A 27,525-nucleotide genomic window follows, 5' to 3' on the forward strand; every position below is an offset into this window, starting at 1 on the left:
AACAGAAAACAAGGTCCAGAGAGGTCACCCGCCCTGCCCAGCACCATCTGGCTTGTACACATAGAAACAGGAATTCAAGGCCGGGAGGAGTGCGCAGAAAGACCTGGGGGGAGGGCGCTGTGTGTTGGAGGGATGACACCCCGTGGCACAGATGGCACAGGGTAGGGCCCTCCCAGCCACACCCCCTGCAGAGGGTTCTGTGCCCAGCCCCCGGGGAGGGTTTTGCTCATCAGCTCGACTACTCCCTCCAGAACCTGAGGCTGTCCCCACTGTGCACATGAACAAGCTAGGGCACAGAGAGGTTAAGTGACTTGCCACAGGCTGTACAGCTATTGGGCAGACCAGAATGGGACTGCAGGCTGCATTGGAGCCTGTCCATCCCTGCCCCAGCCCCGTCTTCTCTTTCTCTTGAGCCCAGCCCCAGGCCAGGCCCAGCCCTCTCCTGCTTCCCTTGCCTCCGTGCTCCCCCTGTCTCAGGCCCATCTTTCCCTTATGTGAAGGCCCATGAAGGGGAGGCTGGGCGAGGAGCTGGAAGGGCTGCTCTGCCCAGAGCTGAGCAGGGCACCTGACCGGCCGCCCCTCCCCTCACAGTGTGCCTACCTCCAAGCCAGGAACTGCCAGGTGGAGAGCAAGTACCTGGCTGGGCTGCGGAGGCTGCAGGAGGCCGCGGGGTTGGAGGCTGGCGAGTGCTCAGAGCTGCTGCGGGAGCTCATCCAGGAGGCGCTGCAGTGGGAAGCCAGAGAGGCCACGGCTGATGGCGGCGGCGTGGAGCTGGGCCCTGTCAGGTGAGCCTGGCGGCTGCAGGACCAAGGACCCCGCTGCCTTGCTGCCAGCCCTGCTGACTGTGCACTGTGCAGTCGTGACCTCCTCTGGCTCCAGATGCACCATGCAGTGCCCGCCCAGGAGCAGGCTCAGAGGAGCAGCCCCTGCCCAGAGCTGCCGAGGACATCAGTGCAGCCCTCAGGGCTGCCTCCGAGCCCCAGGTCTGCCCTGGCCCAGGTTCCTTCCAGACATGTTGGTCAGAGGGGAGATAAGCCAAATCCTGGCTGAGCAGTGCACTCTGCGGTTACAGTAACAGACGTGGGTGTGACTCTGCTTACAGGTCCCTGAGGCTGTGTGGCTTACCCGCAGAAGCCTGGGCTTTTGAGCCAGACATGGCTCTATTAGGGGGTGGTGATGAGGATTGAACCCAGGGTCACCACCACTGAGCTACATCCCAGCCCTTTTAAATTTATTTTTGTAACAGGCTTTAAGTTGCCCAGGCTGGCCTGGAACTTGTAATCCTCCTGCCTCAGTTCCTGAGTTGTGGGGATTGTAGGCATGTGCCACCACACCCAGCAGACCTGGCTCTCTTGCTCTTTGACGAGTCACTTAATCTTTCTGAGCTTCATTCTCAGCCCCTGTAAGATGTAGGCTGACTGTTGCTTTGCAAGATCATAAGACTGGCAGCGCTGGGGGCGGGGGGTGCACACCTGTAATCCCAGCGGCTCAGGAGGCTGAGGCAGGAGGATCAGGAATTCAAAGCCAGCCTCAGCAACTTAGCAAGACACTGTCTCAAAATTAAAAAAAAAAAAAAAAAAGAGGCTGGGGATGGCTCAATGGTTGAACTATTCTGATTCAATCCTGGGTATCAAAAAAAAAAGAAAATATATATATATATATATATATCGACAGATAGCACCTGCAGGGCACATAGTAGGGGCAAATAAATGTTGAATAAATGAGAAGCTATCTGGCCCCCAGGTATTCCACCTCCTCCTGTCATTGGTGCAGTCTGTCCCCCTCTGACCCCGAGCTCACTGGCTGGTGAAAGGTTCTGCTCCTTGGCCCCAGGTGCCTGAGGTCTTTGGAGGTCGTTGGAGGGTCTCCTGGGCACTACGTACCAGGCACTTCTAGGACCTCACCGGGTGTTCAGGAGGCAGAGCAGGGCAGTTTGGGAGGGGTGGAGGGGCCTGCCCTGCCCTGAAGGCCGAGCCTCAGTGAAGCTGGGGAGGAACCTGGCCCAGCACCCCCACCCACCCCTTGTCCAGGGACAGGCCCTGCAAGGTGTGGCTGATGTGGGTCTTTCCCGGCAGTGAGTATGACGAGTACGGCTTCCTGGCAGTGCCCGACTATGAGGTGGAAGACCTGAAGCTGCTGGCCAGGATCCAGGTGCTGGAGGTGCGCTCCCACCACCTGCTGGCCCTCAACGCTGTGGAGCGGCCACTGCGGGAGCGCTGGGCGGCCCTGGGCCAGCTCGCGCCCTCTGCAGAGCTCAAGCAGCTGCTGCGGGCGGGAGTGCCCCGCGAACACCGGCCCCGCGTCTGGAGATGGCTGGTCCATCTCCGTGTCCAGCACCTGCACACTCCTAGCTGCTACCAGGAGCTGCTGAGGCGAGGCCAGGCCTGCGAGCACCCTGCTGCCCGCCAGATCGAGCTGGACCTGAACCGGACCTTCCCCAACAACAAGCACTTCACCTGTCCCACCTCCAGCTTCCCTGACAAGCTCCGCCGGGTGTTGCTGGCCTTCTCCTGGCAGAACCCAGCCATTGGCTACTGCCAGGGCCTGAACAGGTGAGCCTCTGGCGGTCGGGCACACCCTTTGCCTTCAGAGCACTGCTGACTTTTCAGGGCCTCCCAGAAACCCTGAGAGAGAAGCCCGGGAGGCTGGCCCTCACTGGACACATAGGGACAGGCAGGTGAGAAGACATGTTTAAGACAGATGGGTCAGAACACAGGTCCCTGTCCTGTGCTCTCCGATTTGTGCTCAGGAGATGCCACTCACATAGAGCCATCAGGAGTGGTCCCCTGGAGTGTACAGTGAGGGCCCAGCTCACATATGACAGCCCTGGCCAGGTCAGGGAGCATTATACAAAACCCACGCAGAGGAGCCCAAGGAAGACGGAATTTATAAATGGTACAGGGGAAGCTCGGGGAACTGGAGGAAGAGGACAGAGCTGAGGATAGATGGCCCAGCAGGGGTGCAGCGCTACAGAAGCCCAGGCTGGCACTCGTCCAGTATTGCCTGGAATGCCCTCCCCCAAGGCCATGTGGCCCCTGCACTGCCCTGCAGCTGCAGGGCCTCTGGCCCCCACCCCACTCTGCCTTCAGCCCCACCCCTCTTGGCAGACCTACTCATTCTTGGGGCATTTACAGCCCATCGAGGTCGTCAGAGTGGAGCACTAAGTTGTGGGCTACAGCGAGTCTTCCCACCTTATACCCTGTGCCCTTAACCCTCATGCCCAGGACCTGCATCCCAAAGAAGGAATCTGAATGGCGCAGCATGCATTACTTTCCATTTCTGGTCTAATTAGCAGGGGAGAGGAGAGAGACTGGGGATGAGGATGGGCCCTGGTTCATAGGGCTGTCTTCTCCACAAGTGGAAGGGGACTTTCATGAACACTACATACCTCCATAGAAATTGCATAGTCTTGAAGATTTCCCAAAGCAAATTTTGACTCAATTTCATTTAAACACACACATGCTTGAGTAAAATTTGCAAAAGCCATTCTGCTCTATTTTTCTGAATAGGTGGTGTGTGGCATTTATTTAACCCAGAATTGACATTCGGAGTGTCCTTAACTCAAATTTGAATGGCTCCCAAGAGCACATATTTTCAATACTCTTATTCCACCCTAAATTTAGGTAAAATTGAGCATGGATATGTACAATTACTGGGAATTCAGAGCTAAGCTCCAACAGGAATGCCTCTTAATTTAAGCCTGAAATTCGTGTTATTCTGCATGTCTGCTACAGGTGATGTCTGTAGAAATTCTACTCCTTCATCAACAGCTGAGCAAAAAAGCCTGTATATTTTTTATCTGTGCGAACATGTTGAAATCTAGGAGGAACAAAAATTGCAAAGCCTTTTTAAGAGCAGCTGTGCAGGGAAATGGAAGCCATGGGATTTGTACAAATAATGATTTTCCCATTTCTTAGAAAGGTCAGGTAGGAAGCAACTTACTGAGGGTGCTTACATACCTGACATCACTTAATCCTCATGGAAACCTGAAGTGGGCACTGGTGCCCCCATTCTCCAGGCAAGTCAGGGAAGCTCAGAGAAGCTGAGTCACCTGCCCAGAGCCTCACCATGCCTGTCATCTGGGCCAGCTCCAACCCCGGACACCCACACCCAGTCCTTCCCACAACCCACCCTCATTCAGAGTGGGAGCTTTGGCAGGCAGTGGGCTGGTGCCACTCTGAAACATTTTTTCCTGATCCGATGTGACCTCTATGAGAAGCAATTAGCCATATACAGGCTATGGTGCTCTGGGGTGCAATGTGTGCCAAAGCAGGAAAAAGTCCGGGAGCCAGGGGACCTTGAGATCAGCACACAGGAGAGAAGCTCCCCCTGTGGAAGGAGGTGGCACAGGCTGCTTCTAGAAAGCAGATGGGAACAACTGAGGCCAAAGAAGAGGGAGACGCCCAGAGGGTACTTTTTACTATCTCTGTCTCTGCTATTTTTACTTAAATTTGATATGTAAGCACAGATAGTTGGTATTCATGCAAATATTTGTGCTATTGCTTTAACTAGAAAGTTAAGTGTATTAGAAAGGGCCTGTTCTACTATGGAAAGTGCGGTGTGTTCCTTTGGAGGCCCGAATCCCAAACTGCAGACCCCTTACACTTGCCTGAGTTGCCATCTAGCGGCAGCAGTTGGAAATGCATGTGTTGTGCCACCACGCCCCACCCCCACCCCATGTCTCAAAGATAACATCCTGCTTCTAAGGCAACAAATCCAGCTGGTTTAGATGGTGAAGATAGAACACGGTGATTTAATGCCAATTTAGAGCAAACATTTTAAAGCCATTTCCCTGTGAAAAATAAGTGGAATCCTTCCAAAGTAGCTTGCTCTTTCCCCTTTGGCTCATTTCCCCTTTGCAGGCCTCCTTGGGCCCTGAGAGCCTGAGGGTGGAGCCCTGCTGGAGTCTGAGCAGTGAGCAGCCCAAGTGGGGACCAGCCTCAGGTAACTGGCTTTTTAGTGTGTCCTGTGAGAAATTCTAAGCTGGCACTGGCAGCCAGCTCCTGGACTGAGGACACTCTGAGTTGGTGGGCTGGATGTTGGGATTCCTGGGTTCTCTTCCTGCTCTATCATCAGCCGACTGTGATCTCGAGGCATTCTCTTTTGCTTTCTGGGTCTCAGTTTTCCTATCTGTGAGTAAGGAGTTTGTCTTGACCAGAGAGAGCCAATAGGAAACTGCTGCTGGAGGCCTATCTTGAGGCAGTCTCTAAGGTAGCTTCAACTCAGGGGGAAAGAGTGCCCTGATCAATTAGTTATGTCTGCTCTGGGCATCGGCAAGGGGAATGTTGCCAAGATCTATTAGTTATGTCTGTCCTGGGCATGGATAAAGAGAATGGTGGCAGACATACCACATATTTGCTATCCCAAACACTAGGAAAGGAGAAAGGTTTTCTTTTTTCTTTTGAGACTCAGCCTTGTTTCTAGAAGTCCTGAATCTCAAAAGAAGGTGGAGGTCATAAATCCAGTCTAGTGAGAACCCAGGGAAGCATTACTAGTGGCACAATGATATGGCTCCATGGCCCACAGTTACTCTGGGTTGGTTAAAGTGACACAGGGTCTCCTTGCAGGATTCCCCAGAGGCTTTCTGAGATAGTGTACATCATAAGCCCCCAAAAGGGTCTGTAGTGGGCAGCATTCCACAGGTGGTTTTGAATACTGGATTTATGTATTTATGTAGCATCTTAGGAGAACAGGAATCCAAGGAGGACAATAGGGAAGTGTAACTTGGATTGGTCCTGGATGCAGCCTGCAAGCAAAAATGGAGAAGCAGGAAGACTTCCCTGCTCAGCCCTGGGGGCTTGTCCCTCTTACCAATGGTGTCACTTGAGCCTCCTGAGAGGGGGTGGTCCAGGAGAGAAGGACTGTGCAGTGCACTGCTGTGTGCCAGGCAGCACCAAAGACAGGCTTCTCAGGGGCCATGGCCCGGAGGTGGGTTTCTTTATCACCTTACAGAGTGCGAGGCCGAGGCTCAGGGAGGTTCGCACACTTGCCAGCGTCTCAGAGCTTGAGAACATGGAAGTGAGGGCGGCCAGCATGTTAGAGCCCGCAGCGTACCGGGCCCTGGGCTGGGCGTTGACCATGTCACCTTGCTCATCCTTGCTCAGGCTGGCCGCTGTGGCTCTGCTGGTGCTGGAGGAGGAGGAGAGTGCCTTCTGGTGCCTGGTAGCCATCGTGGAGACCATCCTGCCAGCCGACTACTACAGTAAGACGCTGACAGCGTCCCAGGTGAGAGGGAGGGAGGGGACATGGCAGCCATGCAGAACAGTGCCCTTGAGTTGCTCCTGTGAGTCAGTGACTCCCGCGAAAGTTGGAAATCTCCGGCCTCCATTTCTCCACCTGCACGGTGGGCCAATATCCCTTCTCTGGGACGCAGGGCGGTTCCAGCCTGAAGAACTTTGGGGATTCTGCCCAGAGGACAGACTGGTATGAGTCCAGTGGTGACATCATGTCACTGGGAGAGGAAGAACAGACCTAGTTTAATTTTCCATTTGCCAGTCAAATTTCAGAACACAGCAGGGCTTGGTGGCACATGCCTATAATCCCAGCTACTTGGGGGCCAGAGGCAGGAGGACTGCAGGTTCAGGGCCAGCAAGGGCAACTGAACAAGACCCTTAGGAACTTGGCAAGACCATGCCTCAAAATAAAAATTTCAAAAGGGCTGGGGATGTAGCTCAGCGGTAGAGTGCCTGCCTAGCATGTGCTAGGTCCTGGGTTCCATCTCCAGTACTGGAAAAAAGAATTCAGAACACAGTTCAGCAGGATGGGGGTGATGGTGACCATTCCTGCTCATGCTCATCACTGTCCACTGAGCAGCATGGCTGCCTCCACTGTCCTGTTACACCTCTACTGCCCTCTGGCCCTGTGGTCAGGCAGAACAGGGTCCAGAGCTCTGCCCGTGGCTGATCTGCTGTGCTGCCTTGGCACATAACGTCACCTCTCTGAACCCCAAGCATGCCTGCTCTAGAATGGGAGTAAAGTTGCTGCTAGGGCTTGTTAAGAGGCCTAAGTGCAAAGTCATTCCAAGCCTCCCCACCCTCCGCCGGCCTTGCCCACTGCTCACCTCCAATCTGGACGCTGTCTATGTGTACTTCCTTCCCCTCCTTTCCTACTTCCATCTCTGGAGGGCGGGACCTTGGCAGCTCAGGGACAGCTCTCGGGAGAGGAGTGAGGCTGGGAAGTCAGCAGGGAGGTGGGGATCAGATAGGGATTGCACTGGACTGTGTGGGAGGGAGGCTGGCCGAGGAGTGGCTTCAGCGGTCCATTATTCTCTCAGATAATGACAGGGTGGCTCACTTCTTAATGCCCTCTGGGATCAGGCTCCTCCTAGCTCCCTATTTCGCTCTCCCTGGCCTGGGGCTGGTTACCTCATGGTTCCAGGGGCTGCGGCACCCCTTGGCCTGGGTGGAAGAAGCAGAAAGGTGGGCAGCGGAGCTGGCTCCCCCTGGGGCGTTAGAGCACGGGGTCTCAGGTGGCCCCTCACTGGGGCAGGGGCTGGGAATATGCCATACTTTACTTCCACGTCTCAGCATCTCTGAAATTAAGGTGGCTTGTGTCACAGGGTCAAGTTTGCTTTTTCTTTTTAATTTCTTGCTATGGAGAATTTCCCATATTCAGAAAAAGAGAAAAGAGCACAGTGTGTCCAGGGCCTGCTCTCCATATCTGTCAACCCAGAGGGCCAGTGTTGTCCCCTGTCCTCCACCCACGGCTCTTGCTTTGACGGTCCTGGAGGGGACCTCAGCGGTGTGCCAGTTCATCCATGAGTTTCTCTGAATCACCAGGAGGGTCAGCTGGACTTGGGGTGGCCAAGAACTGGCCAGCCCAAAGACCTCCATTGTAAAGCCTGATGCTCCAACCAAGTGACCCTGGCCTGTGTTGGGAGCAGCAGGTGATGTGCAGCTGCCCCTGGGTCCCAGCTCCCCAGGTGCTCGGTGCTGGTCAGGGCAGGGCCGCTCAGCACCCCAGGCTTGCTGTGGACAGCCTGGGTCTGAGGGGCTGGGAGGAAGGGAGGTGGCCATTTCCCCAGGGTGCCAGTGATGGCCCTCTCACTGCCTTCCAGGTGGACCAGCGGGTGCTGCAGGACCTCCTCTCAGAGAAGCTGCCCAGGCTGATGGCCCACCTGGGGCAGCACCGCATCGACCTCTCCCTCGTCACGTTCAACTGGTTCCTCGTGGTCTTTGCAGACAGTCTGATCAGTGACATCCTCCTGCGGGTCTGGGACGCCTTCCTATACGAGGGGACCAAGGTAGGCGCTGCTGGGCCCGAGCCGGTCCCGCCCCCCCCCCTCTGTCTTGACTCTGCCCTTGGAGAAAGGAAGACAGTGTCCACCTGGCAGGACTGCTGGGGACAGCTGAGGGCGTGGCTTGTAAATCGTGAAGTGCTGTAGCGCCTGAGGGAAGGGGCACTTCTGCCTCTGAAGATGCGCCCTGAGGTTGCCCAGTCGCTCCCTGAGAGGGCGCCTAGCATGACCAGGGATGCACATCCCCTGCCTGTCACCCAGACCCCTCCTTCCTTCTTCCTGTGGACTGAGCCCTGCACTGAGAGTGGAGCCTGGGTCTGGGCCAAGCCCTGCCCTGACCCTGTGAGGAGACCAAGGACAAACGCCCACCTCCCACAGACCCATCTAACAACACAGTTTGGGTTTTTGTTTTGCTTTGTTTTGTTTTTTTTCACTGGGGATTGAACCCAGGGGCACCTTACCACTAAGCTACATCCCCAGCCATTTTTTTTTTTTTTTAGCCGTTTTTGATTTTGAGACAGGGCCTCACTAAGTTACTTAAAGGCTCACTAAGTTGCTGAGGCTGGCCTCGAACTTTTGATCCTCCTGCCTCAGCCTCCCTGAGTTGCTGGGATTACAGGTGTGTTACCATGCCACACACTACTGTATTCACCCTGAGAGGTCCACCAGACGCAGTGCATTGCCTGTCTTGGGGAAGTCCAGAGGTAGATCTGGAACTTCATCCAGATCACGCTGGGGCCTCACCCGCGTCACCCAAATCCCTGCCTTTGAAGCTGTGCCCTGCTCGGGGTCCTCAGCCTCCCTCACTTCCTGTGTCTACCCCCGTGTTGTGCCACTAGGCCTCCCTCTCTGCAGCCTGCCCAGGGATTCCAGGCTGCCTGGCCTCTGGGTTTCCTCCCTCTGGGGATCCTGGCCCATGCCATGGCATACCTGAGCCCCTGCTGTGCCCCCAGGTGGTGTTCCGCTATGCCTTGGCCATTTTCAAGTACAACGAGGAGGAGATCCTGCGGCTGCAGGACAGCCTGGAGATCTACCAGTACCTGCGCTTCTTCACCAAGACCATTTGCAACAGCCGGTGAGGGTCTGCCCCTGCCCCCAGGCGGTGACTCTGGTCCTCCGTCATAGGTTAGGTGTCTGGAGGGAAGTCCTGGCCCCTTCATGATCCATCCCCTTAACCTGGCCTTCAGACTCTCCATGCAGCTTTAGGTGGTGTGTGTGCTGGGGATCGCGCTGGGGCCTCACCCGCGTCACCCAGGTGCTCTGCCACTCGGCCCCAGCCCCAGCCCAGTCTCAGTGCTCGCCCACCTTTCCCTCCCCGAGCACCCGGGCCTGTGAATCTAGAAAGCAGATTATTTGAGTTTCCAGAACAGCCCTGCCTCTAGGCTTGTGCCCTGCATGCTTCTGTTAGAATGCCTCCGTGCCACCTCCCCACCTTGCCACCTCCCCTCTGCCTGTCAGCTTTCATTCACTCTTCAAAATTCAGCTCACCTGTCACCTCTTCAGGATGCCTTCCCCTGCCAACCCCTCCTGCTGGGCGAGGTGCCTCTGAGGTTCCTCCCTGTGGGTCAGTTCTCTCTGGGTGGAAAGGGCTTCTCATGTTTCCTGCCTGCAAGTCACACTCCCCAAGGGCAGGCCCAGGGCCCCTGAGGTGGGAAAGGTGTCCGAAGGTCCCAGAACAGGCCCAGCAGGCCGCACAGCTGAGCTGACTGTGTGCCCCTCTCAGGAAGCTGATGCACATCGCCTTCAGCGACATGAACCCCTTTCCCATGAAGCAGCTGCGGCAGCTGCGGGCAACCCACCGGGAGCGGCTGGAGGCAGAGCTGCGGGAGCTGGAGCAGCTGAAGGCCGAGTACCTGGAGAGACGGGCGTCCCGGGGCAGAGCAGTGACCGAGGGCTGCGCCAGTGAGGATGATGGGGACGGGGACGCCTGACCTGGCCACTCCCCTACGCAAAGCCTTTTCACCCTTACGTGCAGCCCCCTGCAGGCCTGGCAACCCCTCAGCCCCATCACCATGTGACCTTCTTTCACGGACGCGCACCAGGGAGGCCATGCGCTTCTCACCTCCCCACAGAGCAGGCCGGTGGGCAGGCCAGCGGGATAGTCTTCGTGGGGCCGCCTTGGGCCTCCTCTAAGTTATATCTATAAACCAGTGTTTGTGCTGGAAACCACCCACAAGCTTTGGGAGTCACATACTTCTCAGTGTCCAGTTGTTCTTGGTGGGGCCCCGGGGGCCCGGGTTTGCCACCCCCAGCCTTTCAGCTGCTGTTCCAAGGTGACCCTGCAGGGCACGTCTCCTGGTTCCTGCGGAGCTTGGGGCCTGAGTCATGAGGACACCTGTCTTTCAGGAAAGCAGATCCCCGTCAGTGCCCACCAGGTCTGTGTCCATACCAGGGTCTGGTTTCACAGCCTGCACCTGGATCCTTTTTTCTTCTTTTGCGGGGCTCCCCGGAAGAGCTCTTCTGACCACCGAGGGGATCTGGCCATAGGGGCTGGGCAGAAGCCCTTGTACACACCCACTCTGACCTGCTGCTGCCCCTGCTACTGTCGGCTTTCCTGCAAAGGTAGCTGGGGGAGGAAGGTGGTGGCAGTGGCCCTCCACCAAGCCCCCGGTCCCCCAGGGCAGGGCTGCTCCACACTGCTGACCGCTGAGCTCAGGGCTTCTGTGCTTCATGGTCCCAGGCTCATGGTCAGCTCTTCCCAGCTTTCCCAGGTCTTTCTCAGCAGACACACACTGTCCCCACCAAGGCAGGGACGGAGACCGCACACGGGTCACAGTTCATTTCTCAGCAGCACCTGTGATCATGTGGGCAGAGTCTTGCGCCTGGCTCTCCAGTGCCTGCTGAGGCACTTTACCACCAGTTTCCATGGAATGTGCTGGTGGGGGGGCAGGGTCCTGGCAGCACCCTGGCAGGTAAGGTCGGTCACCAGGCTGGCGAGGGAGCCAGGAGGGCAAAGGAGGTGCTGCTGGTGTTCTCACAGAGAAGAGCCCCCAGCCCCAGCCAGTACCCCCAGTGAAGGAAAGCACCCGAGTCTGCGTGCTCTACTGACTCCGCTGAAACTCACGTTCCCCCTGCAGCAAAAACGAACACACTGGTCTTTCTACCCCATACCGCTGCGGCACCATGGAGGACATAAGCTGTGTACAGCCCATCCGCTGGCCAGAGTCCCCAAGGTGCTGGGCAGGACAGACTCACGGGGACAGTACACACAGGTACATGGAATTCATGGATAACACTGTCTCCTCCCTCATCTGGAACTCAAAGGCCCATCCAGAAAGTGATGTGCTGACCTTGCTGGAGTCAGAAGAGGCTCGGAAGCTTTCCTGAACTTGCTGCTGGGCCCTGGTACCTACTACTTGGCCGATGGTTGGCAACTGTTAAATAAAGCATTTGTATTGTATATTTAAAAAACACACAAGCAGGGCACGGTAGCGCACGCCTGTGATCTCAGCAGCTTGGGAGGCTGAGGCAGGAGGATCAGGAGTTCAAAGTCAGCCTCAGCAACTTAGTGAAGCCCTGAACAATTCAGCAAGACCCTGTCTCTAAATAAAAAAATAGAAAAGAGCTGGGGATGTGACTCAGTGGTCAAGCACCCCTGGGTTCAATCCATGGTACCCCCCAAAAAACCCCACACACCCCCAAAAAAACCACTGATCAGGCGGAGGGCTGCTGCTCCCTCTTGTCCTCCATCCCTCTGCTTTCCCATTTCCTCTTTCCCATTCACTCCCTTCCTTCTCCTTCCCATCACCCATTTCCCCCTCCAAACCGCCCCTTTCCGCTCCCATCGGAGTTGGGGCTCTGCACAGAGCTGGGAGCCCCAGCTCTTCTCCCAGCCTGGAAAGGTGGGTGATGCTCTGCATTGGGCCAGCTCTGTCGCCTGTTTCCTTTCTGGCTGCATCTTAGAGTCCCCTGTGTAGATTTTTGAAAATTGGGGGCTGGGAATGTGACTCAGTGGCAGAGCACTTGCCTAGCATGCACAAGGTCCTGGGTTCCATCTGAATTACCACACAAAACAAAAACAAATTTTAAAACAATGTGGGTTCTAGACCCTAGATGCAGGTTGTTGTGGAGCCTGGGTGGTCCAATACACTGGGAGCATCCGGACCCCTGGACAGTGAGGACCGGCTACTTCCTTCAGCCCTGGGGAGGGGTGCTGGGATTGAGAACTTCCTGTTCTGCAGCACCTACTCACCCAGTCCAAGCTCAGGTGATGGGGCACAGAGATGCCGACTAACCTGTCCAAGTCACACAGCCTCGCTAGGTCCCGGAGGCCCTGACTGCAGCCAAGGAGGGCCCCTGCCCACTTACCTGCCTTTTATGGGACCTAGAACACCTCTCACAAGGACAGGACTGGGGGACTGGACTGGCCTGGCCTCTGGCCTCATGTGGACACACTATGGGGCTTGCTGAGCAAGGGGGAAAGGAGAAGGAGCTTCCAAATTGTTATCCCAAGCTGGAATTGTGGCGCTGTCCCTTAATCAGAGACAAGCATAGGGAGCAGACACCCATAGGACAGTGAGGATGCAGCAGACAGGTCCCCACCCCAGCGTGTCTGAGCCTGCTGCCCCTGCTCCCCTCCCCCTGCTCTTCCTGGAGGGTGCCTGGGCCCACCCCTGGTGTCAGGTTCCGGGCCCTGCACCACAGCTGTCTCCCCTTCCCCAGGGGCTGCTGCCTTCCAGGTCTGGAGAATCAGATCCCCCAAAGCCCCTCCTTCCTACCCCAGGGGTGGACCTTCCAAGCATCCCTCCCCCAGACCCTCAGCCCCCAGCAGGCTGAAGGGCAGGCCCCATTCTCCAAGGGAGGGAAAAGAGCCCTGGGGAACCTCTGAACAAAGGAGGAGGAAGGGTCTGGGGGACTCCCAAAGTGGGAGGCGTGCACTCCCTCACAGATCCAGATCGCCCCTGTTCAGGGCTTCCATCCCCCATCAGAACTTCACCCCAGGTGCTGACATCTCATTTTCTCAGCTCCCTCCTCCGTGGATGCAGGGCCACACTGCACAGGAAGCTCCGTGAGAGCAGACAGATGGAGAGCTCCCCCACCTTGACACACACACACACACACACACCTGTCCTGGTCCCACACCAGTAGTGGACAGTGAGGACACCCTGGCCAATATGGACACCCTGGGAGGAGAGGGCTCCTGGCCTCTCCCCGTCAGCACCAAGTTCCAGAGGAAGGTGCTGGCTTTGGAGTCAGCCACCCTCTGTGGTATTCCCACCAGGCAGGCCCCTGGTAGGTCAAGGCTCGCTCAGGCCTTAGTTTCCCCAAGTATGCGATTCAGGGGGCGGTCAAGCCGCCTTCCATGCCTAGACCAGGAGAGGGAGCAGAAAAGGAAGGCCCCCCTTTTGCACCCCACCCCACAGCAATCCTAGGAAGGGTCCCAGGTCGTGTCTTGCACAGGCCTCCTCTCTGGCTTATGGTCAATATGCAACAGTCCTCAGAGAGGTCCCCATTAAACCAGCCTGTCCCCAAACAGTCCAGGCCACCATCCACCCTGGCACAGGCTGGAGAGAGGCTGATGCAGGCTGGAAGGGCACATCCACAGCGCATTCTGGGAGGCTGGGCAGGAAGGCAGCACTAAGGGAAGGAGAGGAGGGGCACCAGACACTGCCCAGGCCCTGAGGCAATTAAGACATTCAGAATCTCAGCCTGGGAAAGGTTCTAGACACTGAGCTTGAGGAGAACCCCTCCAGCTCTGGGCAGGGGAGTGGCCTGGTGATCTGAGTTCAAAACCTGAGCTGCAGGCCTTGGCCCTGGCTGTTTAGGATCATTGATAGCCCCACACCCCACCCCCACCAAGTACTTGGCCATTCTAAGTCTCAATTTTCTTACCTATGAAATGGGAGTAACAATGGCTAAATAAAAAGGTTGATAGGGTCAAAAGTAACAACGTACGTAAAGTAGCATAGCTTACTTTCCTATTAATTCAACAATCACGTATTGAGTGCCTACTATGTGCCAGGCACTGTTCTAGGCCTTCAGGATGCCCTACTGCACAAGAGTTGTTCTCAAGAGAGGTGGTGTGTGATCTTAAGCTAGGTATCTCACCTCTCTGAGCCTCAGCTTCCTTATCTGTAAAACAGGTAAGAGTATCAAACTCACAGGGGTGTATGATAGGTAACGCACATCACATGCTGGTTCAGTAAGTGTGAGGTAGTGTTATTAAAGGCAGGGCCTCCCATCTCCACCCCACCATTGCCTAACGTCCTCGGGGCTCAAAGTTGGCAAGACTGAGCAGCAGCGCCCCCTCCTGGCTACCGGGGAAAGGAGTCCTCCCTGACGCTCAGTGGCGGTCCAGCTTGGGGAGCCTAGGGGACCCTCCAGCAGCCCGGGTGCTGGGAGCGCTTCCCTGAGCCGGTCTCTGAGCACGCAGGGTACCCGGAGGGCTCTTCTGACCTAGTTCTCAACCGGCCTCCGAGGCAGACGCGGTTACTGCCTCCACTTCGCCAAGGGAGATGCTGAGGCTCCGGGAGGCCGAGTCCCTGGGCCCACGCCACCAAGCGAGGAGACAGCCAGGCGGGTCTGACGGCCCCGGCCTCCGCTGGGTCTCAGGCAGCCAGCCCCAAGCACCTCATCGTGTGCGCGCCGGGGTGCGCGCCTGCTTCGGGCGCGTGCGCACCCGGAGACCAGCNCCGCGCGCTGGGGCGTCGGGCGGGACGTGCGCGATGCACCTCCGGCTGCAGCCCCGGGAGAGGGAGGGATGCTGGGTTTGGCTCGCCGCGGGGGACCCGGCGGGGCGCGGGGACCGGGCTACCAGCCCCTCCGCGTGACCTTGCACAAAGCCCTGCGCCTTTCTTGGCTCAGTTTCCCCATCGAGATAGCGGACGCAACGTGGCCCTCGCCCTGGCGGGCTGTTGGGAGCGGCAGCCCCTAGGTGCGGGTCCCGACGACTTGCGGCCCGCACGGGCACGGGCTGCACCGCCCGCCGCTCCCTCCCCTCCCTCCCGCGGCGAGGCGGCTCGCCCTGGGCGCGGCCAGCCGGTCCCGACAGGCCCCTGTTGTGGCCCGGGTGCCCCATTGAACCCAAGTCGTGACCCTCCCTCTCTTGGCTGGATGACGGATTGGGCCTCACTTTCCCTGCACAGGAAACAGTGGGGGGATAAGACATCCCCAGGTCCCTGTCGCGCCGGCTTGGGCATGCGGGTGGGGCGTGCAGAGTGTGTGCCAAGACTGGCTTCGTCGTCTGAGGCTGGAGGTGGCCGGAACTCAGCCACAGAGCTGCCTGACCAAACCCACGCAGACACCCACCTGCATGTAGGAAATGGGGTAGGATGGACTCCTCCATGCCCTGGCTGTCTGTCGGAGCCCAGTTCTGTCGAGGGCCACACCTGGATCCTGGTGACAGCACAGGGAGTGCCATGTCTCAGTGGGATTGATCGGGAGAGCTCCTGACAGAGGGGCTGTGGTTCCAGGCTCTCTGGGTGTAGACCTCTGGCATGGGCCCAGCCCCTCTGTAATATCCGTCTGCAAGGTCTTGCTGCTCTGTTGCACACTCCTGTGGTTGGGGAGGTCACTATCTGCAAACTGAGTTGAGATCTGCTTCCCAGTCACTGTCCCTCCTGCTGGTCTTGCTAGGGGTCTAAGGACACCACCTGACCCCTCCCTCCACACCCTGAGGCAGTGGTCGCATCCCTTAAATCTGCCCATCACCAGGATGAACAGCCTGGGCAGAGCAGCCTCTCTGGTCAGAGGCAAAGGGAGCAAAGGCAAGAAGAGCCCTGAGGTGTCTGCTCTGGCCCCAGCAGGCTGTGTGGACCCCTCTGTGTGGACCCCTCTGAGACTGGTGCCTCCTGAAGTTCCTAGCACCTCCTGTGATCTCTTGAGAAAGCTGGAGTGAGAGGAGGAGCTTAACCCCTCTCCAGACCCTTCTATCTGAGAAATCAGAAATTTCTGGAAATCAGACTTCCGGTCTCTCCTGTCCCCTTCATGACCTGCCTGTCACCCAGGAGTCCTGAGGCCATAAAAAGGGAGGGGCGTCTGAGCAGGTGGTGAGCTCTGTGTCACCTCAGGTGTTCAGAGGCTGGACGGGGGCATATTTCCGGGGCAGTGGGATTCCAGGGCTGAAATGGAGTGATCTGACTTTGCCCTGTGGCCCGGATGGAGCTGCCCAGGACTTGGAGCTGGACCACGGATGAGTGTTATTATCCCCTCGTAAAAGCAGACTAAGTATACATGCTGTCCCAGGAGCCTTCCCCCAACCCACGGGCCTAAGTGCTACCTAAGTCTCCTGTCTTCTCTACGCAAGTGTTTATCTGGGTCCCGTTTTCCTGCCCAGCTGGTTCAAGACATTTCGTCCTGATTTTGAAGCATGGCAGATTCTGGTTGTTAAAAAGTCATTCCATACTAATTCTTTTTTATTTAGTTTATTTATTTTTGGTACTAAGGATTGGACCCAGGGACTCTCTACCACTGAGCTACATATACAGACCTTTTTCCTTTTTATTTTGAAACAGGGTCTAACTGGATTGCCCAGATGGCCTTGAACTTGTGATCCTCCTGCCTCATCCCCCCTGAATGGCAAGGCGGGATTGCAGGTGTGCGCCACCACGCCCAGCTGTATACTAATACCTTTTAAATGTGGAATATCACACCTGAAAGGGGCCTTAAGGAACCATCTCATTCAACCCCTTTATTTTAAAGATGAGTGTCCCCTGTTCCTGGAGGGGATGTCACTGGTTGAAGTTTTACAACAAACCTTCCACTTAGTCCAGGGATCCTAATTTCAAAACTAGAGTGTATCTTTTAAAACAAACAAGCAAGCAAACAAACAAACAAACAATTTAAATTAGCAAAAGAAATATAAAAGGATAGCTGTGCCCATAAGGTTGTAGAGCCACCTGTGGCATTTGGTCTTGTGGGGTGACGGGCAGCCTGTTAGAAAAGTCCTTGAAAATGATCCTGCCTGCCCTTTGTTCCTAGGCTTCTACTTTAGGGACTTTACCCTAAAGGAAGGAACTAGAGAGAGACAGAGGTGGTGCTGTTATCTGTAAGAAGCTGTCCTGTGGTGAAGCCACTCCCCATAGATCATCTGAGGCTTCCTAAACATTTCCTTTGAAAAAGACACCTTAAAAAGTAGCAAGAGTAAAAGCTGGCCTTACCAGAGACTGGGTGGCGGAGCAGTGTCATCCAGAAGAAAGGCCATGATACTAACGTCAGTGAGGTAGATTCCAGCGTGGGCTCTCCCTCTCCCGGGCCCACTAACCTTGGCTCAGTCAGTCCCTGCCCCTCCCTGGACCTCGTTTCTCCCAGCTGTGCAATGGGCGTAGACCTAGCGGTGGTTGGATTTGTTTCAGCTTTGGCAACCCAGGAGTTAGACTTAGTGAAGACCCGTAGCAGGGCCTGTTACTGAAGGGAGCAGTGAGCAGGTGGCAGCCAGGGACAGCCCAGCCTCCCTCCCCCATCATCAAATGGATTCCCTTAGAGTGGACAGCTAGGGGTTTCAGCCTTAAACTCTCTTTCTCCCTCTCTCTCTCTCTCTCTCTCTCTCTCTCTTGGTTCCAGGAATTGAACTGAGGGGCCCTTAACCACTGAGCCACATCCCCAGCCCTTTTCGTTTATTTAGAGACAGGGTCTCCCTGAATTGCTTACGGCCTCACTAAGTTGCTGAGGCTGGCTTTGAACTTGCAATTCTCCTGCCTCAGCCTCCTGAGCCACTGGGATTGCAGGTGTGGGCCACCATGCCTGACACTTTTGCTGCTTTCTAATGGCCAGAGCTTGGGTAGAGCGGGTGCCTTTCTCAGGAAGACACGGGATAATGCAGACGCTCCCTCTGTCGTTTTCCATCTGTAGCTGGTGCAGGAAAAGCTTTGCCATCCTGCCGGGTCTGGAGGGCCAAGTGACCTCACTCCGATGGGCAAACATTTTTCAGGTGTCCCCTGTGCCGGGCCCTGAGGTGCTGTGAGAAGCCTATTGGGTTATAAACGATGTGAACCAGACAATATCTTACAAAAAAAAAAAAATAGCAATTTCACTTGATTCAGCCTAAGTGGAAAAAGATATAATTAAAGATGTAATCACCGTTCCTTACTATAATTGGGAGATGCGCAGGGTGCGGCGGGGACTGGGAAGGTGTGATTATGAGCTGGGAGAAGTCGAGGAGGAGGGGCCTGGGAGCCTGCTCCAGGGATCAGTGATGACATTGAGGATGGTGATGTCCACTCATGGAGCACCTCCCTGCCTGTTTCTGTCCCAAGGGCTTCCCACCACCCCTTGAGTCATTCAGGCCAATACTTATTAGGCACCTCCATTGTGCTAGGAATTTTCTAGGTTCTGGGGTTAGGGGCGAAGGTCTGATGGTAAACAAAACAGACCAGCAAAGATCTTCCCAGCAAAGAACCATGGTTCCTAGAGCCGGGGAAATGAGACGGAGCAGGGCCGAGCGTCCACTGTGGTTTTCAACAGGGTGGTCTGGGGGCTCATTGAGAAGGTGCCCTTGGGGCGAAGGCTTGCTGGAGTGAGCTGGACTGATTTCTGGGGGAGCAGCCTGCCAGTGGAGAGAAGAGCCAGTGCCAAAGGACCATGAGCTAGGACCATGCTTGACTCGTTCAAAGAAGAGCAGATGAGACCAGAGGGAGGGAGGGAGGGAGGCCAGGTCAGAGAGGCTGTGGTTAAAGATCGCGGGAACCCCGCCCCATGTTCAGCATGGAATCCTACAGGTTTCTGAGGGAGGCACTATTTTTATCCCTCCTTTTCAGTTAAGAAAACAGGTACAGAGAGGTTAAGTAACTTGCCGAAACGGTCTCACAGAAGCTAGGGCTTTTGGTCCAGGGCAATGGGGAGCCATGGCAGGCTTTTGAATAAGGCGGGGGCATGGCCACGCTTAGTGCGATTCCTCTGAGGTTGCTGTGTTCTGGGTGTTTGCATCCCTCTAAAACTTGTGTTGGAATCCCGAGCCCAAGGTGGCAGTGCCAGGGAATGGGACCTTGGGGAGGTGTTAGGTCAAGAAGGGCCTCGTGATGGGGTTAGTGCCTTTATAAAAGAGGCCCCGGGAGACCCTTACCCCTTTGCCACGTGAAGACGGCATCCTCTGTGACCAGGAGGCAGGCCCCGGCCAGACACAGAGCCTGCCGTCTTGTCTTGACTTCAGCCTCCAGAACTCTGAGAAATGCATTTCTGTTGTTTACAAGTCACCCGTTTATGGCGTTTTGTCACAGCCCCTAATGAACGGAGGCAGGATGCAGAGAGAGGCTGTGGGCATAGTCCAGCCCAGAGTGGTGAGCGTGGGCTTGGGTCATGATCCTGGGGACAGGGGATCTGCTGCATCTGTCCTAGGGGAGCAGCTGGGGGGCCAAGGTGGGCTGGGGAGGAATAGGGGACAGCAGGCTGGCTCAGGGCTCCTTAAATTCCTATTAACACTTCTGCTCCAAGAAGTCTTCACATTTTAACCCACCATCCCCATGCAACGCACAGGGAATATACTATTATTTATTACTCTTCCCTCTTTAAACGGGTGTATTATGTTGTATATAAATTGTATCTCAATAAAGTTAACTTATAAAGAAAGTACATTTGTTTTTTTCCGACTATCAATCCTTCATGATAATGGAGACTTTTTAGAAAAGGATAAGAAAACGGACAAAATAAATTTCCCAGATCTTTTCTCATTCCAGACAATATAAACACTGAAAGTGTTTACTTTCAGTCTTTTTTCTACTATTGTCCCCATTTTACAGATGAGTCCCCTGGCTGGGTGGCCTGTCCAGGGGCTCATTGTTGCACCCATGTCATCTGCCCCTAGTGTCCAGGATTTCCAACGCTGTGCTTTATTGACTGGAGGCGAACCCCAGAAGGTCACCTCCCCCGTCCCACTCCCAGCATGATTCCCCAGGAAGGGAAGGTGAGGCCCGTGGAAGGCAGGGCCTTGCCCAGTACCTGTCACCTAGTCAAATCCCATAAGAAGAAATTAGGAGCTGAGCACTTGTTCAAGATTGAGTGACGGCTGCGTCCATCCTGGCCTCCAGCCCACGGTTTGCAGGTGGCTGCCCACAGGGAGTGCTGGGGACTGCAGGGCAGCCTGGATTCCCTGAGCCCCAGAGTCTTAGCCCTCAGCCAGCCCCGGGAGGTGGCCAGGTGAAGGGGAGGGAGTGTCTGGGCCTTTGCCAAGGCCACTGGCCCCTGGGAGATGTCTCCTGTACTCTGTGCATTTATTTCTGGCTTCTGTGCCAGCCAACTCCTGGGGCTGCCTGTGCCAGGGATGCAGCTCAGCCCTAGTGGCCCTGGGCCAGTCTCCCCTGCACAGTGGCATCATAATGGTGGCAGCCACAGGCCACAGTGAGATGTGAGAGCTTTGCCTGGGTGTGGCCCAGGGCGGCGCTCAGCAGACGGTCAGCTCCTGTGGCTGTTCCTGAGGCTGCCCCAGGTGTCCTGGCTGGGGGACTGAGCCCGCCGCAGGCAGAGCCTCCTGCCAACCTCCCTCCACCACACCTGGCTGCACCAGGTAGGGCCCGGCCAGTGCAAGAGGAGACAGAAATGAACCTCAAGCAGAGGTTTGGAGTCCAAAATTGCAGACCAGAAGGGACCCAGCGGAACAAAAGGACCCAGCCTGCTAAGGAAGGAGACCCCGCCCTGCCACCAGCCTGCTCCCTTGGCAAGTCCTGCCCCTTCTTTAGGCCTTGGTGTCCTCATCTGTAACATGGTAAAGGGGAGAGTACTTCCGGCCTTACTGACGATCGTGATCTTTACCCAGTGACCCACATCGAGGTTTCTCTCTGCTCCGGAGGGTGGGTGTAGGTAAGCCGGACCTGTCCCCAGCCCTCAAGGGCTCACTGGGGAGCTGTAGTCACCGCAGGGAAACATTTAGCCTGGGGCCAGGGGTCCAGGAAGGGTCCCTGCAGAATGCGATGCCTGGGGTTGTTTGTGGGATTTGTAGTCAGACCGGATGGAGGGGAGGAAAACATGGACAGACATTGGGTAAATCACTCCACCTCCCTGACCTTCAGTCTCTTCCTCTGTAAAGTGGGGATAATGCATACCTGCTCTGCCTAACTGATCGGGTTGTCGTAGGGCTTAAACCTGGATAAAGGGCATGGAAGCATTTTTATGAGCTGTAAAATGCCAGGCACCTGTTCATTGTCGTGATTTCTGAAGCCCTTGAGGATGGGGGGAGGGAAATACCAGGCCAGCATCTGGGGCGGGAGGACTTCTGATCTGTTGTGAAAGGCCTACAACCAAATGTACAGGGACAGACACCCGCCTCTGACATCACAACCTTTGATTTAAGAGCTCCAGAGTATTTCTGAGCCAGGGTGTGGCCTAGCTTGAAGGGACCAGGTTGAGATCCAGTGACAGATCACAGATCTGCTAGGGATGGGGGGCAGTGTCCATGACACCGTCCAGGCCCTGCCCTGCCTCCGAGACCCGCCTGAAGGGGGCTGTGGGGTCAGGTCAGGTGGAGGGAGGGAACACGGGTCATAGGGGACCTAAAGAGAGGTCCCAGGTGTCCGGTTAACTGGAAAAGGCAGTAAAAGAGAAGAATGTGTGTCATGAGCCTGTTTGGGTTCAAATATGGGAAAAAAATATACTTATTATGCACATGTGAATATAGAAAAAAAAAAATGTTCCGGTATCAAGCTGGTTATCGGCAGGTGTTTTCCTCAGTCCTGTCTATGTTTTGGAATTTTAGACACAGTAGACGTTGTATTTCTTATTTATTTATTTTTAGATGTTGATGAACCCTTATTTTATTCATTGATTGGTATGCGGTACCCAGAATCGAACCCAGGGCCTCACACATGCCAGGCCAGTGCTCTGCCGCGGAGCCACAGCCCTGATGAAGAATTGGGCACGATGTATACGCGCAGCATAGGTCACAGCCAGCTGAAGGGCAGGTGGCGTGGTGCTCAGGCCGGCCTGGCCTGACATCGCCAGGCTGGAGGTGAAGGAGGTGGGAGGACCTGGGCGAGCCCCGGATGGCATCCTCAGAACAGCCCGAGTGGCTTGATGAAGGAGCCCCCTGGAGGAGAGGTCTCTGGGGTCTCGGGCTGGGTCCAGGGCTCTTCTCACAACAAGGTCCGGGTTTAGGTGGGCTGCATCCAGAGCGTCGTCAGCAGAACGCCCGGGCCCTCGGCATCCCTAAGAGCAAGAAGGCAGGTGTCCTGCTGGAGTTGGACTGGGCAGACCCAGGTGGGCACCAGCATGGGCAGGGGCCTGAGCCTCTGGTCTCTGCAGAGGAAGTAAAGAGACTAAGCGGCCGCCACCGTTCATTGAAGGTTGGGTTCCATCCATTATTTTATAATCCGTTAAGCAGGAAAAAAGAGCGAATTTTAAGTCACATCCCAGTTTTCAGAAATGCCAAGATGGAAAAACTGTGCTTTGGAATCACATGACACGTGGTAGGCCCCACCTAGACGCTGAGGTGGATTCCCACACTTTATCCTCACAGCAGCCTCCTAGTTAGAGATTCTTGTTCTCTTTTTACAAGTGTGAAAGCAGGGGGCCCAGAGAGGTTAAGTGACTTTCAAAGGGCTACACAGCCCGCAAGAGGCCAGGCTGGGATTTGACCTCTTCTTCCTCATCCCACCTCACCCCGAGCTCCCACACACACACACACCAAATGCTTGACTTTCGGCCCTTGGAAAAAGAGATGCTCACACGGCAGAGGAGGCCGTTCCAGTTCAGATATGCTCTGGTGGCCTGGAGGGCAAGTGGCAGGTGCAGGAGCCTGAGGAGGGCGGGAGATAACATCAGGCAGGAAGGAGCCCAGGGCTCGTAGGCTCTCACCAGCCTCTGTTCTGAGCAGTCCCAGGAGTGGCTTGGCCTCTGGCCCACCCTGGAGGAAGGCCACAGGGATCCACCCCACACATCCATCCTGGAACCTTGCCCCAACCAGCCCATTCATTCAATCCCCAAAACGCTATTTTTCAATTTGGCTTTTTGAATAGGACCTTTGTTCGTGTATTGATCACTTTCTGCATGTGAAGTGCACACCCCAGTGCTAGGGGTACAGAGCAGAGCAGAGCAGACGCCGCCTTCACGGGCTCACAGGCCAGAGGGGACTTGGATAGGAATTGTCTAGTCCTACAAACCCTGGGGCAGAGAGGGAGTGAAGATCGCAAAGTAGATGCTTAGCCCAGGGTCAGAAGAGAAGGCTGCGCTGATGAAGGAAGTGTTGAGCCGAGCTCTGAAGGATGAGTAGGGAGTGAGCAGGTGAGGCTGGGGGATGGGGCATTTGACAGAATAAATAGCCTGTGCAAAGGCCCTGGGGCTGGGGGAAGGGGACCTTTGAGGAATTAAAAGCATCATGTGTCTGTAGCTCAGATCCCTGGCAACAGGCCAGGCTGGAGAAGTAGAGCCCTGGCCAGGAAGTGGTTTGCTCAGATTTTCATATTTTGAAAAGATCTGGGGCAAGAGGCTTGATGACTAAGACCCAGTGACCAAATAAGACGCAGTGGTCCCAGCCGTGGGGGTGGAGCTAGGTGGACGGGCTGAGAGAGCCGGAGGATAGGGTTAGTGATGGGCCAGGTTCGGGTACAAGGTGAAAAGGCCACGGGGCAACCCCTGGATCCTGGCTGGTCCGCAGTGCCCTTCACAAGCCTGAGTGGGCACCCCGGGACCCCTAAACTACAGGGGTGCTAAGTCCTGTAGGGTCCACTGACCACCCAGATCTCAGGCCCCCAAGCAGAACCCTGCAGAGTATAAGGAAGGGTCACTTCCCACCCCTCAGATGTCACTGGGAACTGAGGACAGACAAGCGGCAGCCCAAGAGCTGGGTTTGACTAGTCCCCATTTTGCAGATGAGGAAGCAGAGGCTCCTCAGAGAGCCAGAGGGAGAGGCACAGAGCCGGCCAGGGCCCAGGGGGCTGCCTGCTTTTGCATCCAGAATGGGTTTTTTGTTTGTTTGTTTGTACCAGAGATTGAATCCAGGGGCATTTAACCACTGGGCCACATCCCATGTCCCCTGCCTCACTGAGTTGCTGAGGGCCTCACTGAGTTGCTGAGGCTGGCTTTGAACTCTGCCATCCTCCTGCCTCAGCCTTCCAAGTTGCTGGGATTACAAACATGCGCCACTGCTCCCAGCCCGGCATTGCCCAGCCAGGTGACCGTGGACAAGTAGCACCGTTCTGGGGTCCTTGCCCTTCCTGTGAAGTGACAGGTAGACGGGTGGGTGTCTCCCATCTATTGCAGCTTGAACATTCCCACTGTCTATTCCCGGGGCTCCCAGGGTGAGGTATGCTGTCTAGGGGGCAGGCACCATGTGACCCCCACAAACAAGGAAAGAACTCCGTGTCTCAGGTTGGTCAGGTGTGGACACACTGACTGTCACTGTCCCTGTGAAGGTGTCAGGCAGCCATATCTCATGTGGTCCAGAAGTCTCTGGGGAGAGAGGAAGGTGACAAGGACTCCCTGCCCCCATCCTGGGTTAATTCATCCAGGTGAATCCAGACTAACTGACCCAGGTTGGACCCACAGATTAACTGACCACTCCTCACTATCCCTCACAAAGTGGACGAGGGTTTCTGAAAGATTCCTGCTGAAAACCTGTGGGTTGGTCGTCCCGATCGTGTGGCACCTGAGGACAGGCATACTCGAGAGTGGACCCTGGTCTTCACTGGCCACCAGACCGGAGAAAGGTCTGATGAGAAGCCAGCCCGAGATTTCGCTTTTGGGGGGGGGGGGTTGGGGGGACGCTCTTTGACATACAGGTTGACAGTCCTCTGGATAATGGTGAGTTCTCACTTGTGTCTTGAGACTACTGATGGCGTCGCTGGTAGATAATATGGAATATTGTGGGGGCGGGGGCAGGCAAGCCCGATTCATTTTCCCTTTGGAAGGAGCAAATGATCAGAAGCGTTCAGTCAGAGCTCCCTGCTCTCGGCTCCTGGTTTCTTCTTTGAGGGTGGCCCAGCTCGGTTCTGCTGGGGTAGGGCTTCGCCTTTCTCCCCGTGTCCAGCGGAGGACTGTGAAGCAGAGGAAGAGACCTGGGGTCTGCCCTCTCTCCTGACCCTCCAGAGCCCCACCTTTCCAGCCCAAGCCACCCTCTGGGGAAGCGGTTGACCTTTCTAAGGCCTGAACCTGGGGAGGGCCCCAACCTCACAGTTCCAAGGCCTTTCTTCTTCTCCTGGCCACCCTTGGAATTTGGCCCTCCACAAACAAGCTTCCACTCTTACAGCAACACAGATAAGGAGCAAAATATTTGGTACCGTATCCAGGCACAGGATGAAAGGAAACTGTGTTCCAGGTCTCAGAGGCCCCCGGACGCCCAGGCTGGAGACCTGGGTCTTGTCCCTGGTTCTGTCCTGGGCACGCTCACTCCACCGCCTCTCGGGGGCTGGAGAGCTACTGTTCTGAAGGGTCGCAGCTGCTGTCCTTTTGGGAACCGGCTCTGCTGAGTGGTCCTCAGCCCAGAGGGCTTGAGTGTGCTCTGGGATCTGGATGAGGTGGGCATAGCTTGGCGCACTGTGGGAAGGCAGCCAGACGGGGAGGAGAGGGAAACTGAGTCCCACGAGAAATACCCCATCCTCGGGCAGAGCCATGCCCGGAACCCAAGGTCAGGGTCAGTGTGCAAAAGGCTGTTACGGGGCAGAAGCTGAGAGATGAGGCAGTGGGGAGATCGGAAGGGGAAGCAGTTCAGCACTTGGGCCCTTCTTCCCCAAAAGGGGTGAGTTCCCATCACTAGCCCAACTCTGACTGTTAAAATAGAAAGGTATAAAAACGGGGGCAAGGTGCCCACCTGGGTCCCTGACCCTGGGCAACTCTGGGATATTGTATCTGGTTTTTGCTCCCAGGTAAGAGTTTGAGAGAGAGGATAAGAGAGTCTGAGGGAAAATTAGATTCAGTAAGAATTGGGCTTCAGCAGTGGGGTCAGCACTGATCGCTGGAGGTGGGCACGGGCTTTCTCTGTTTTCCTCTAGTTAAGGGGGAGTTGGTGCCTCTGGGGGTGGATGACCCCCACCCCCAATCTTCAGCTGCTTTGATGGGAAATAATTGACCATAGACCCTGCTGCAGTTTAAGCCCTGCTCAGAGCCCACGATCATTTTGCTCAATGTTCCTGCAACCTGGGCGCACAGTGAGGAGTTTCAGGCAGGCCCAGCTCACCGTGGGTACCTAGGAGAAGTCACCGTTATGTCCTTGTTTTGAGTTTTGTTATTTAACAGGTATGCAGTTGGAGCTTACCCTGTGCCGGGCAGGGTTCCAGCGCTCGAAGGTGTTAACTCATTCACTGTCACCATCCCCTGGTGTGCAGATGAGAAAACCCAAGGTCTCGGCAGGTGTGTGCAGGTTACTGGTTGGAGCCCAGCAGGGGGGCCTCCCAACTAGGGGATTTATGACATACTGTGTCATAAATCAAACCAGCATTTTGGCCTGCGTGGTCCCTGCAGCCACAGGAGGAGGGGCACAGGCAGGATACTCACTCCCATTCTATTGCTTGGGGGTAGGGGGTCCCGAAAGGGGTGCTGACGTGTGCAGGGTCACACAGTAAGTTGGGGTGGAGGTGACTGGAGCTGAACCCCTTCCTTCACCCAGAGGGAAGTCGGTGGGAAGGGCCACTCCTCTGCCTGGGCCTGGGGGAAGGTCACCCAGGCGTGTCCTCAGGGGCAGGCTCCTCATCTCCCCAGAGTACTCAGGTGGGGGAGTAAGCAATCAGGGGCCCCGTCTCTAAATAAAATATAGAAAAGGGTGGGTGATGTGGCTTAGTGGTTAAGCACCCCTGGGTTAAATCCCTGGTACCAAAATGAAATAAAATACTCAGAGTCAGACGCAGTGGCGCACACCTGTAACCCCAGCTACTCAGGAAGCTGAGGCAGGAGGATCGCAAGTGTGAGGCCAGCCTGGGCAACTTAGTATAGACCCTGTCTCAAAATAAATAGAGCCAGAGATGTAGCAGTTCAGTGGTAAAAGTGCTTGCCTAGCATGTGTAAGACCCTGCGTTCAATTCCCAGGGCCATAAAAAGTGAATAAAAAGACACCCAGATCCTTCATTGGCCTGGGACCCACTGCTTGCTACCATTTATTGAGAATTTGCTACATGGCAGGGCTGAGGCTCTGTGAGGTCCTTGGTGCATCACAACCGCGGCTGAGAGGCAGAGCCCAGACCTCCAGGCAAGTCTGGATCCGTAGCCAGATCTCTCTGCCTCTGCAGCGCAGGTCTTAGGCACCTGCCTACTGTCCACCCGGGGGATGCCCAGCTGTGGCTGGAGGGGCTGCAGAGCCCCCGGGGAGGAGGACTGGACACCCAGTTCTTGAGTGCAGGCTGTGAGCAGGCCGTTTAGCTATGGAGGGGAATATTTGAAAGACAGCGAGCCGAGAATCCGCCTGAGAGCTCCCGAGTCAGCAGGTGGTTGTGTGTTCC

General features: G+C 55.8%; 1 protein-coding gene across 8 annotated transcripts in view; it reads left to right on the forward strand.

The window, feature by feature from the left end:
- Positions 1-10,430, forward strand: part of Tbc1d2 (TBC1 domain family member 2) — a 47,267-nt gene extending 36,837 nt beyond the window's left edge. For 7 of the 8 annotated variants that reach the window (XM_048783311.1, XM_015492275.2, XM_048783312.1 and 4 more), the window contains 6 exons: positions 592-785; positions 2,076-2,552; positions 6,105-6,225; positions 8,057-8,242; positions 9,190-9,311; positions 9,960-10,430. In XM_048783311.1, the coding sequence (XP_048639268.1) occupies positions 592-785; positions 2,076-2,552; positions 6,105-6,225; positions 8,057-8,242; positions 9,190-9,311; positions 9,960-10,167 (1,308 nt within the window). In that variant the 3' untranslated portion in view covers positions 10,168-10,430. The remainder of the gene's footprint in view (positions 1-591; positions 786-2,075; positions 2,553-6,104; positions 6,226-8,056; positions 8,243-9,189; positions 9,312-9,959) is intronic. The other variant, XM_048783310.1, reaches the window with a different exon arrangement.
- The last annotated feature ends 17,095 nt before the right edge of the window (positions 10,431-27,525 follow it).

Source organism: Marmota marmota, unplaced genomic scaffold, assembly GCF_001458135.2.
Source record: "Marmota marmota marmota unplaced genomic scaffold, marMar, whole genome shotgun sequence".
NCBI lineage: Eukaryota > Metazoa > Chordata > Mammalia > Rodentia > Sciuridae > Marmota > Marmota marmota.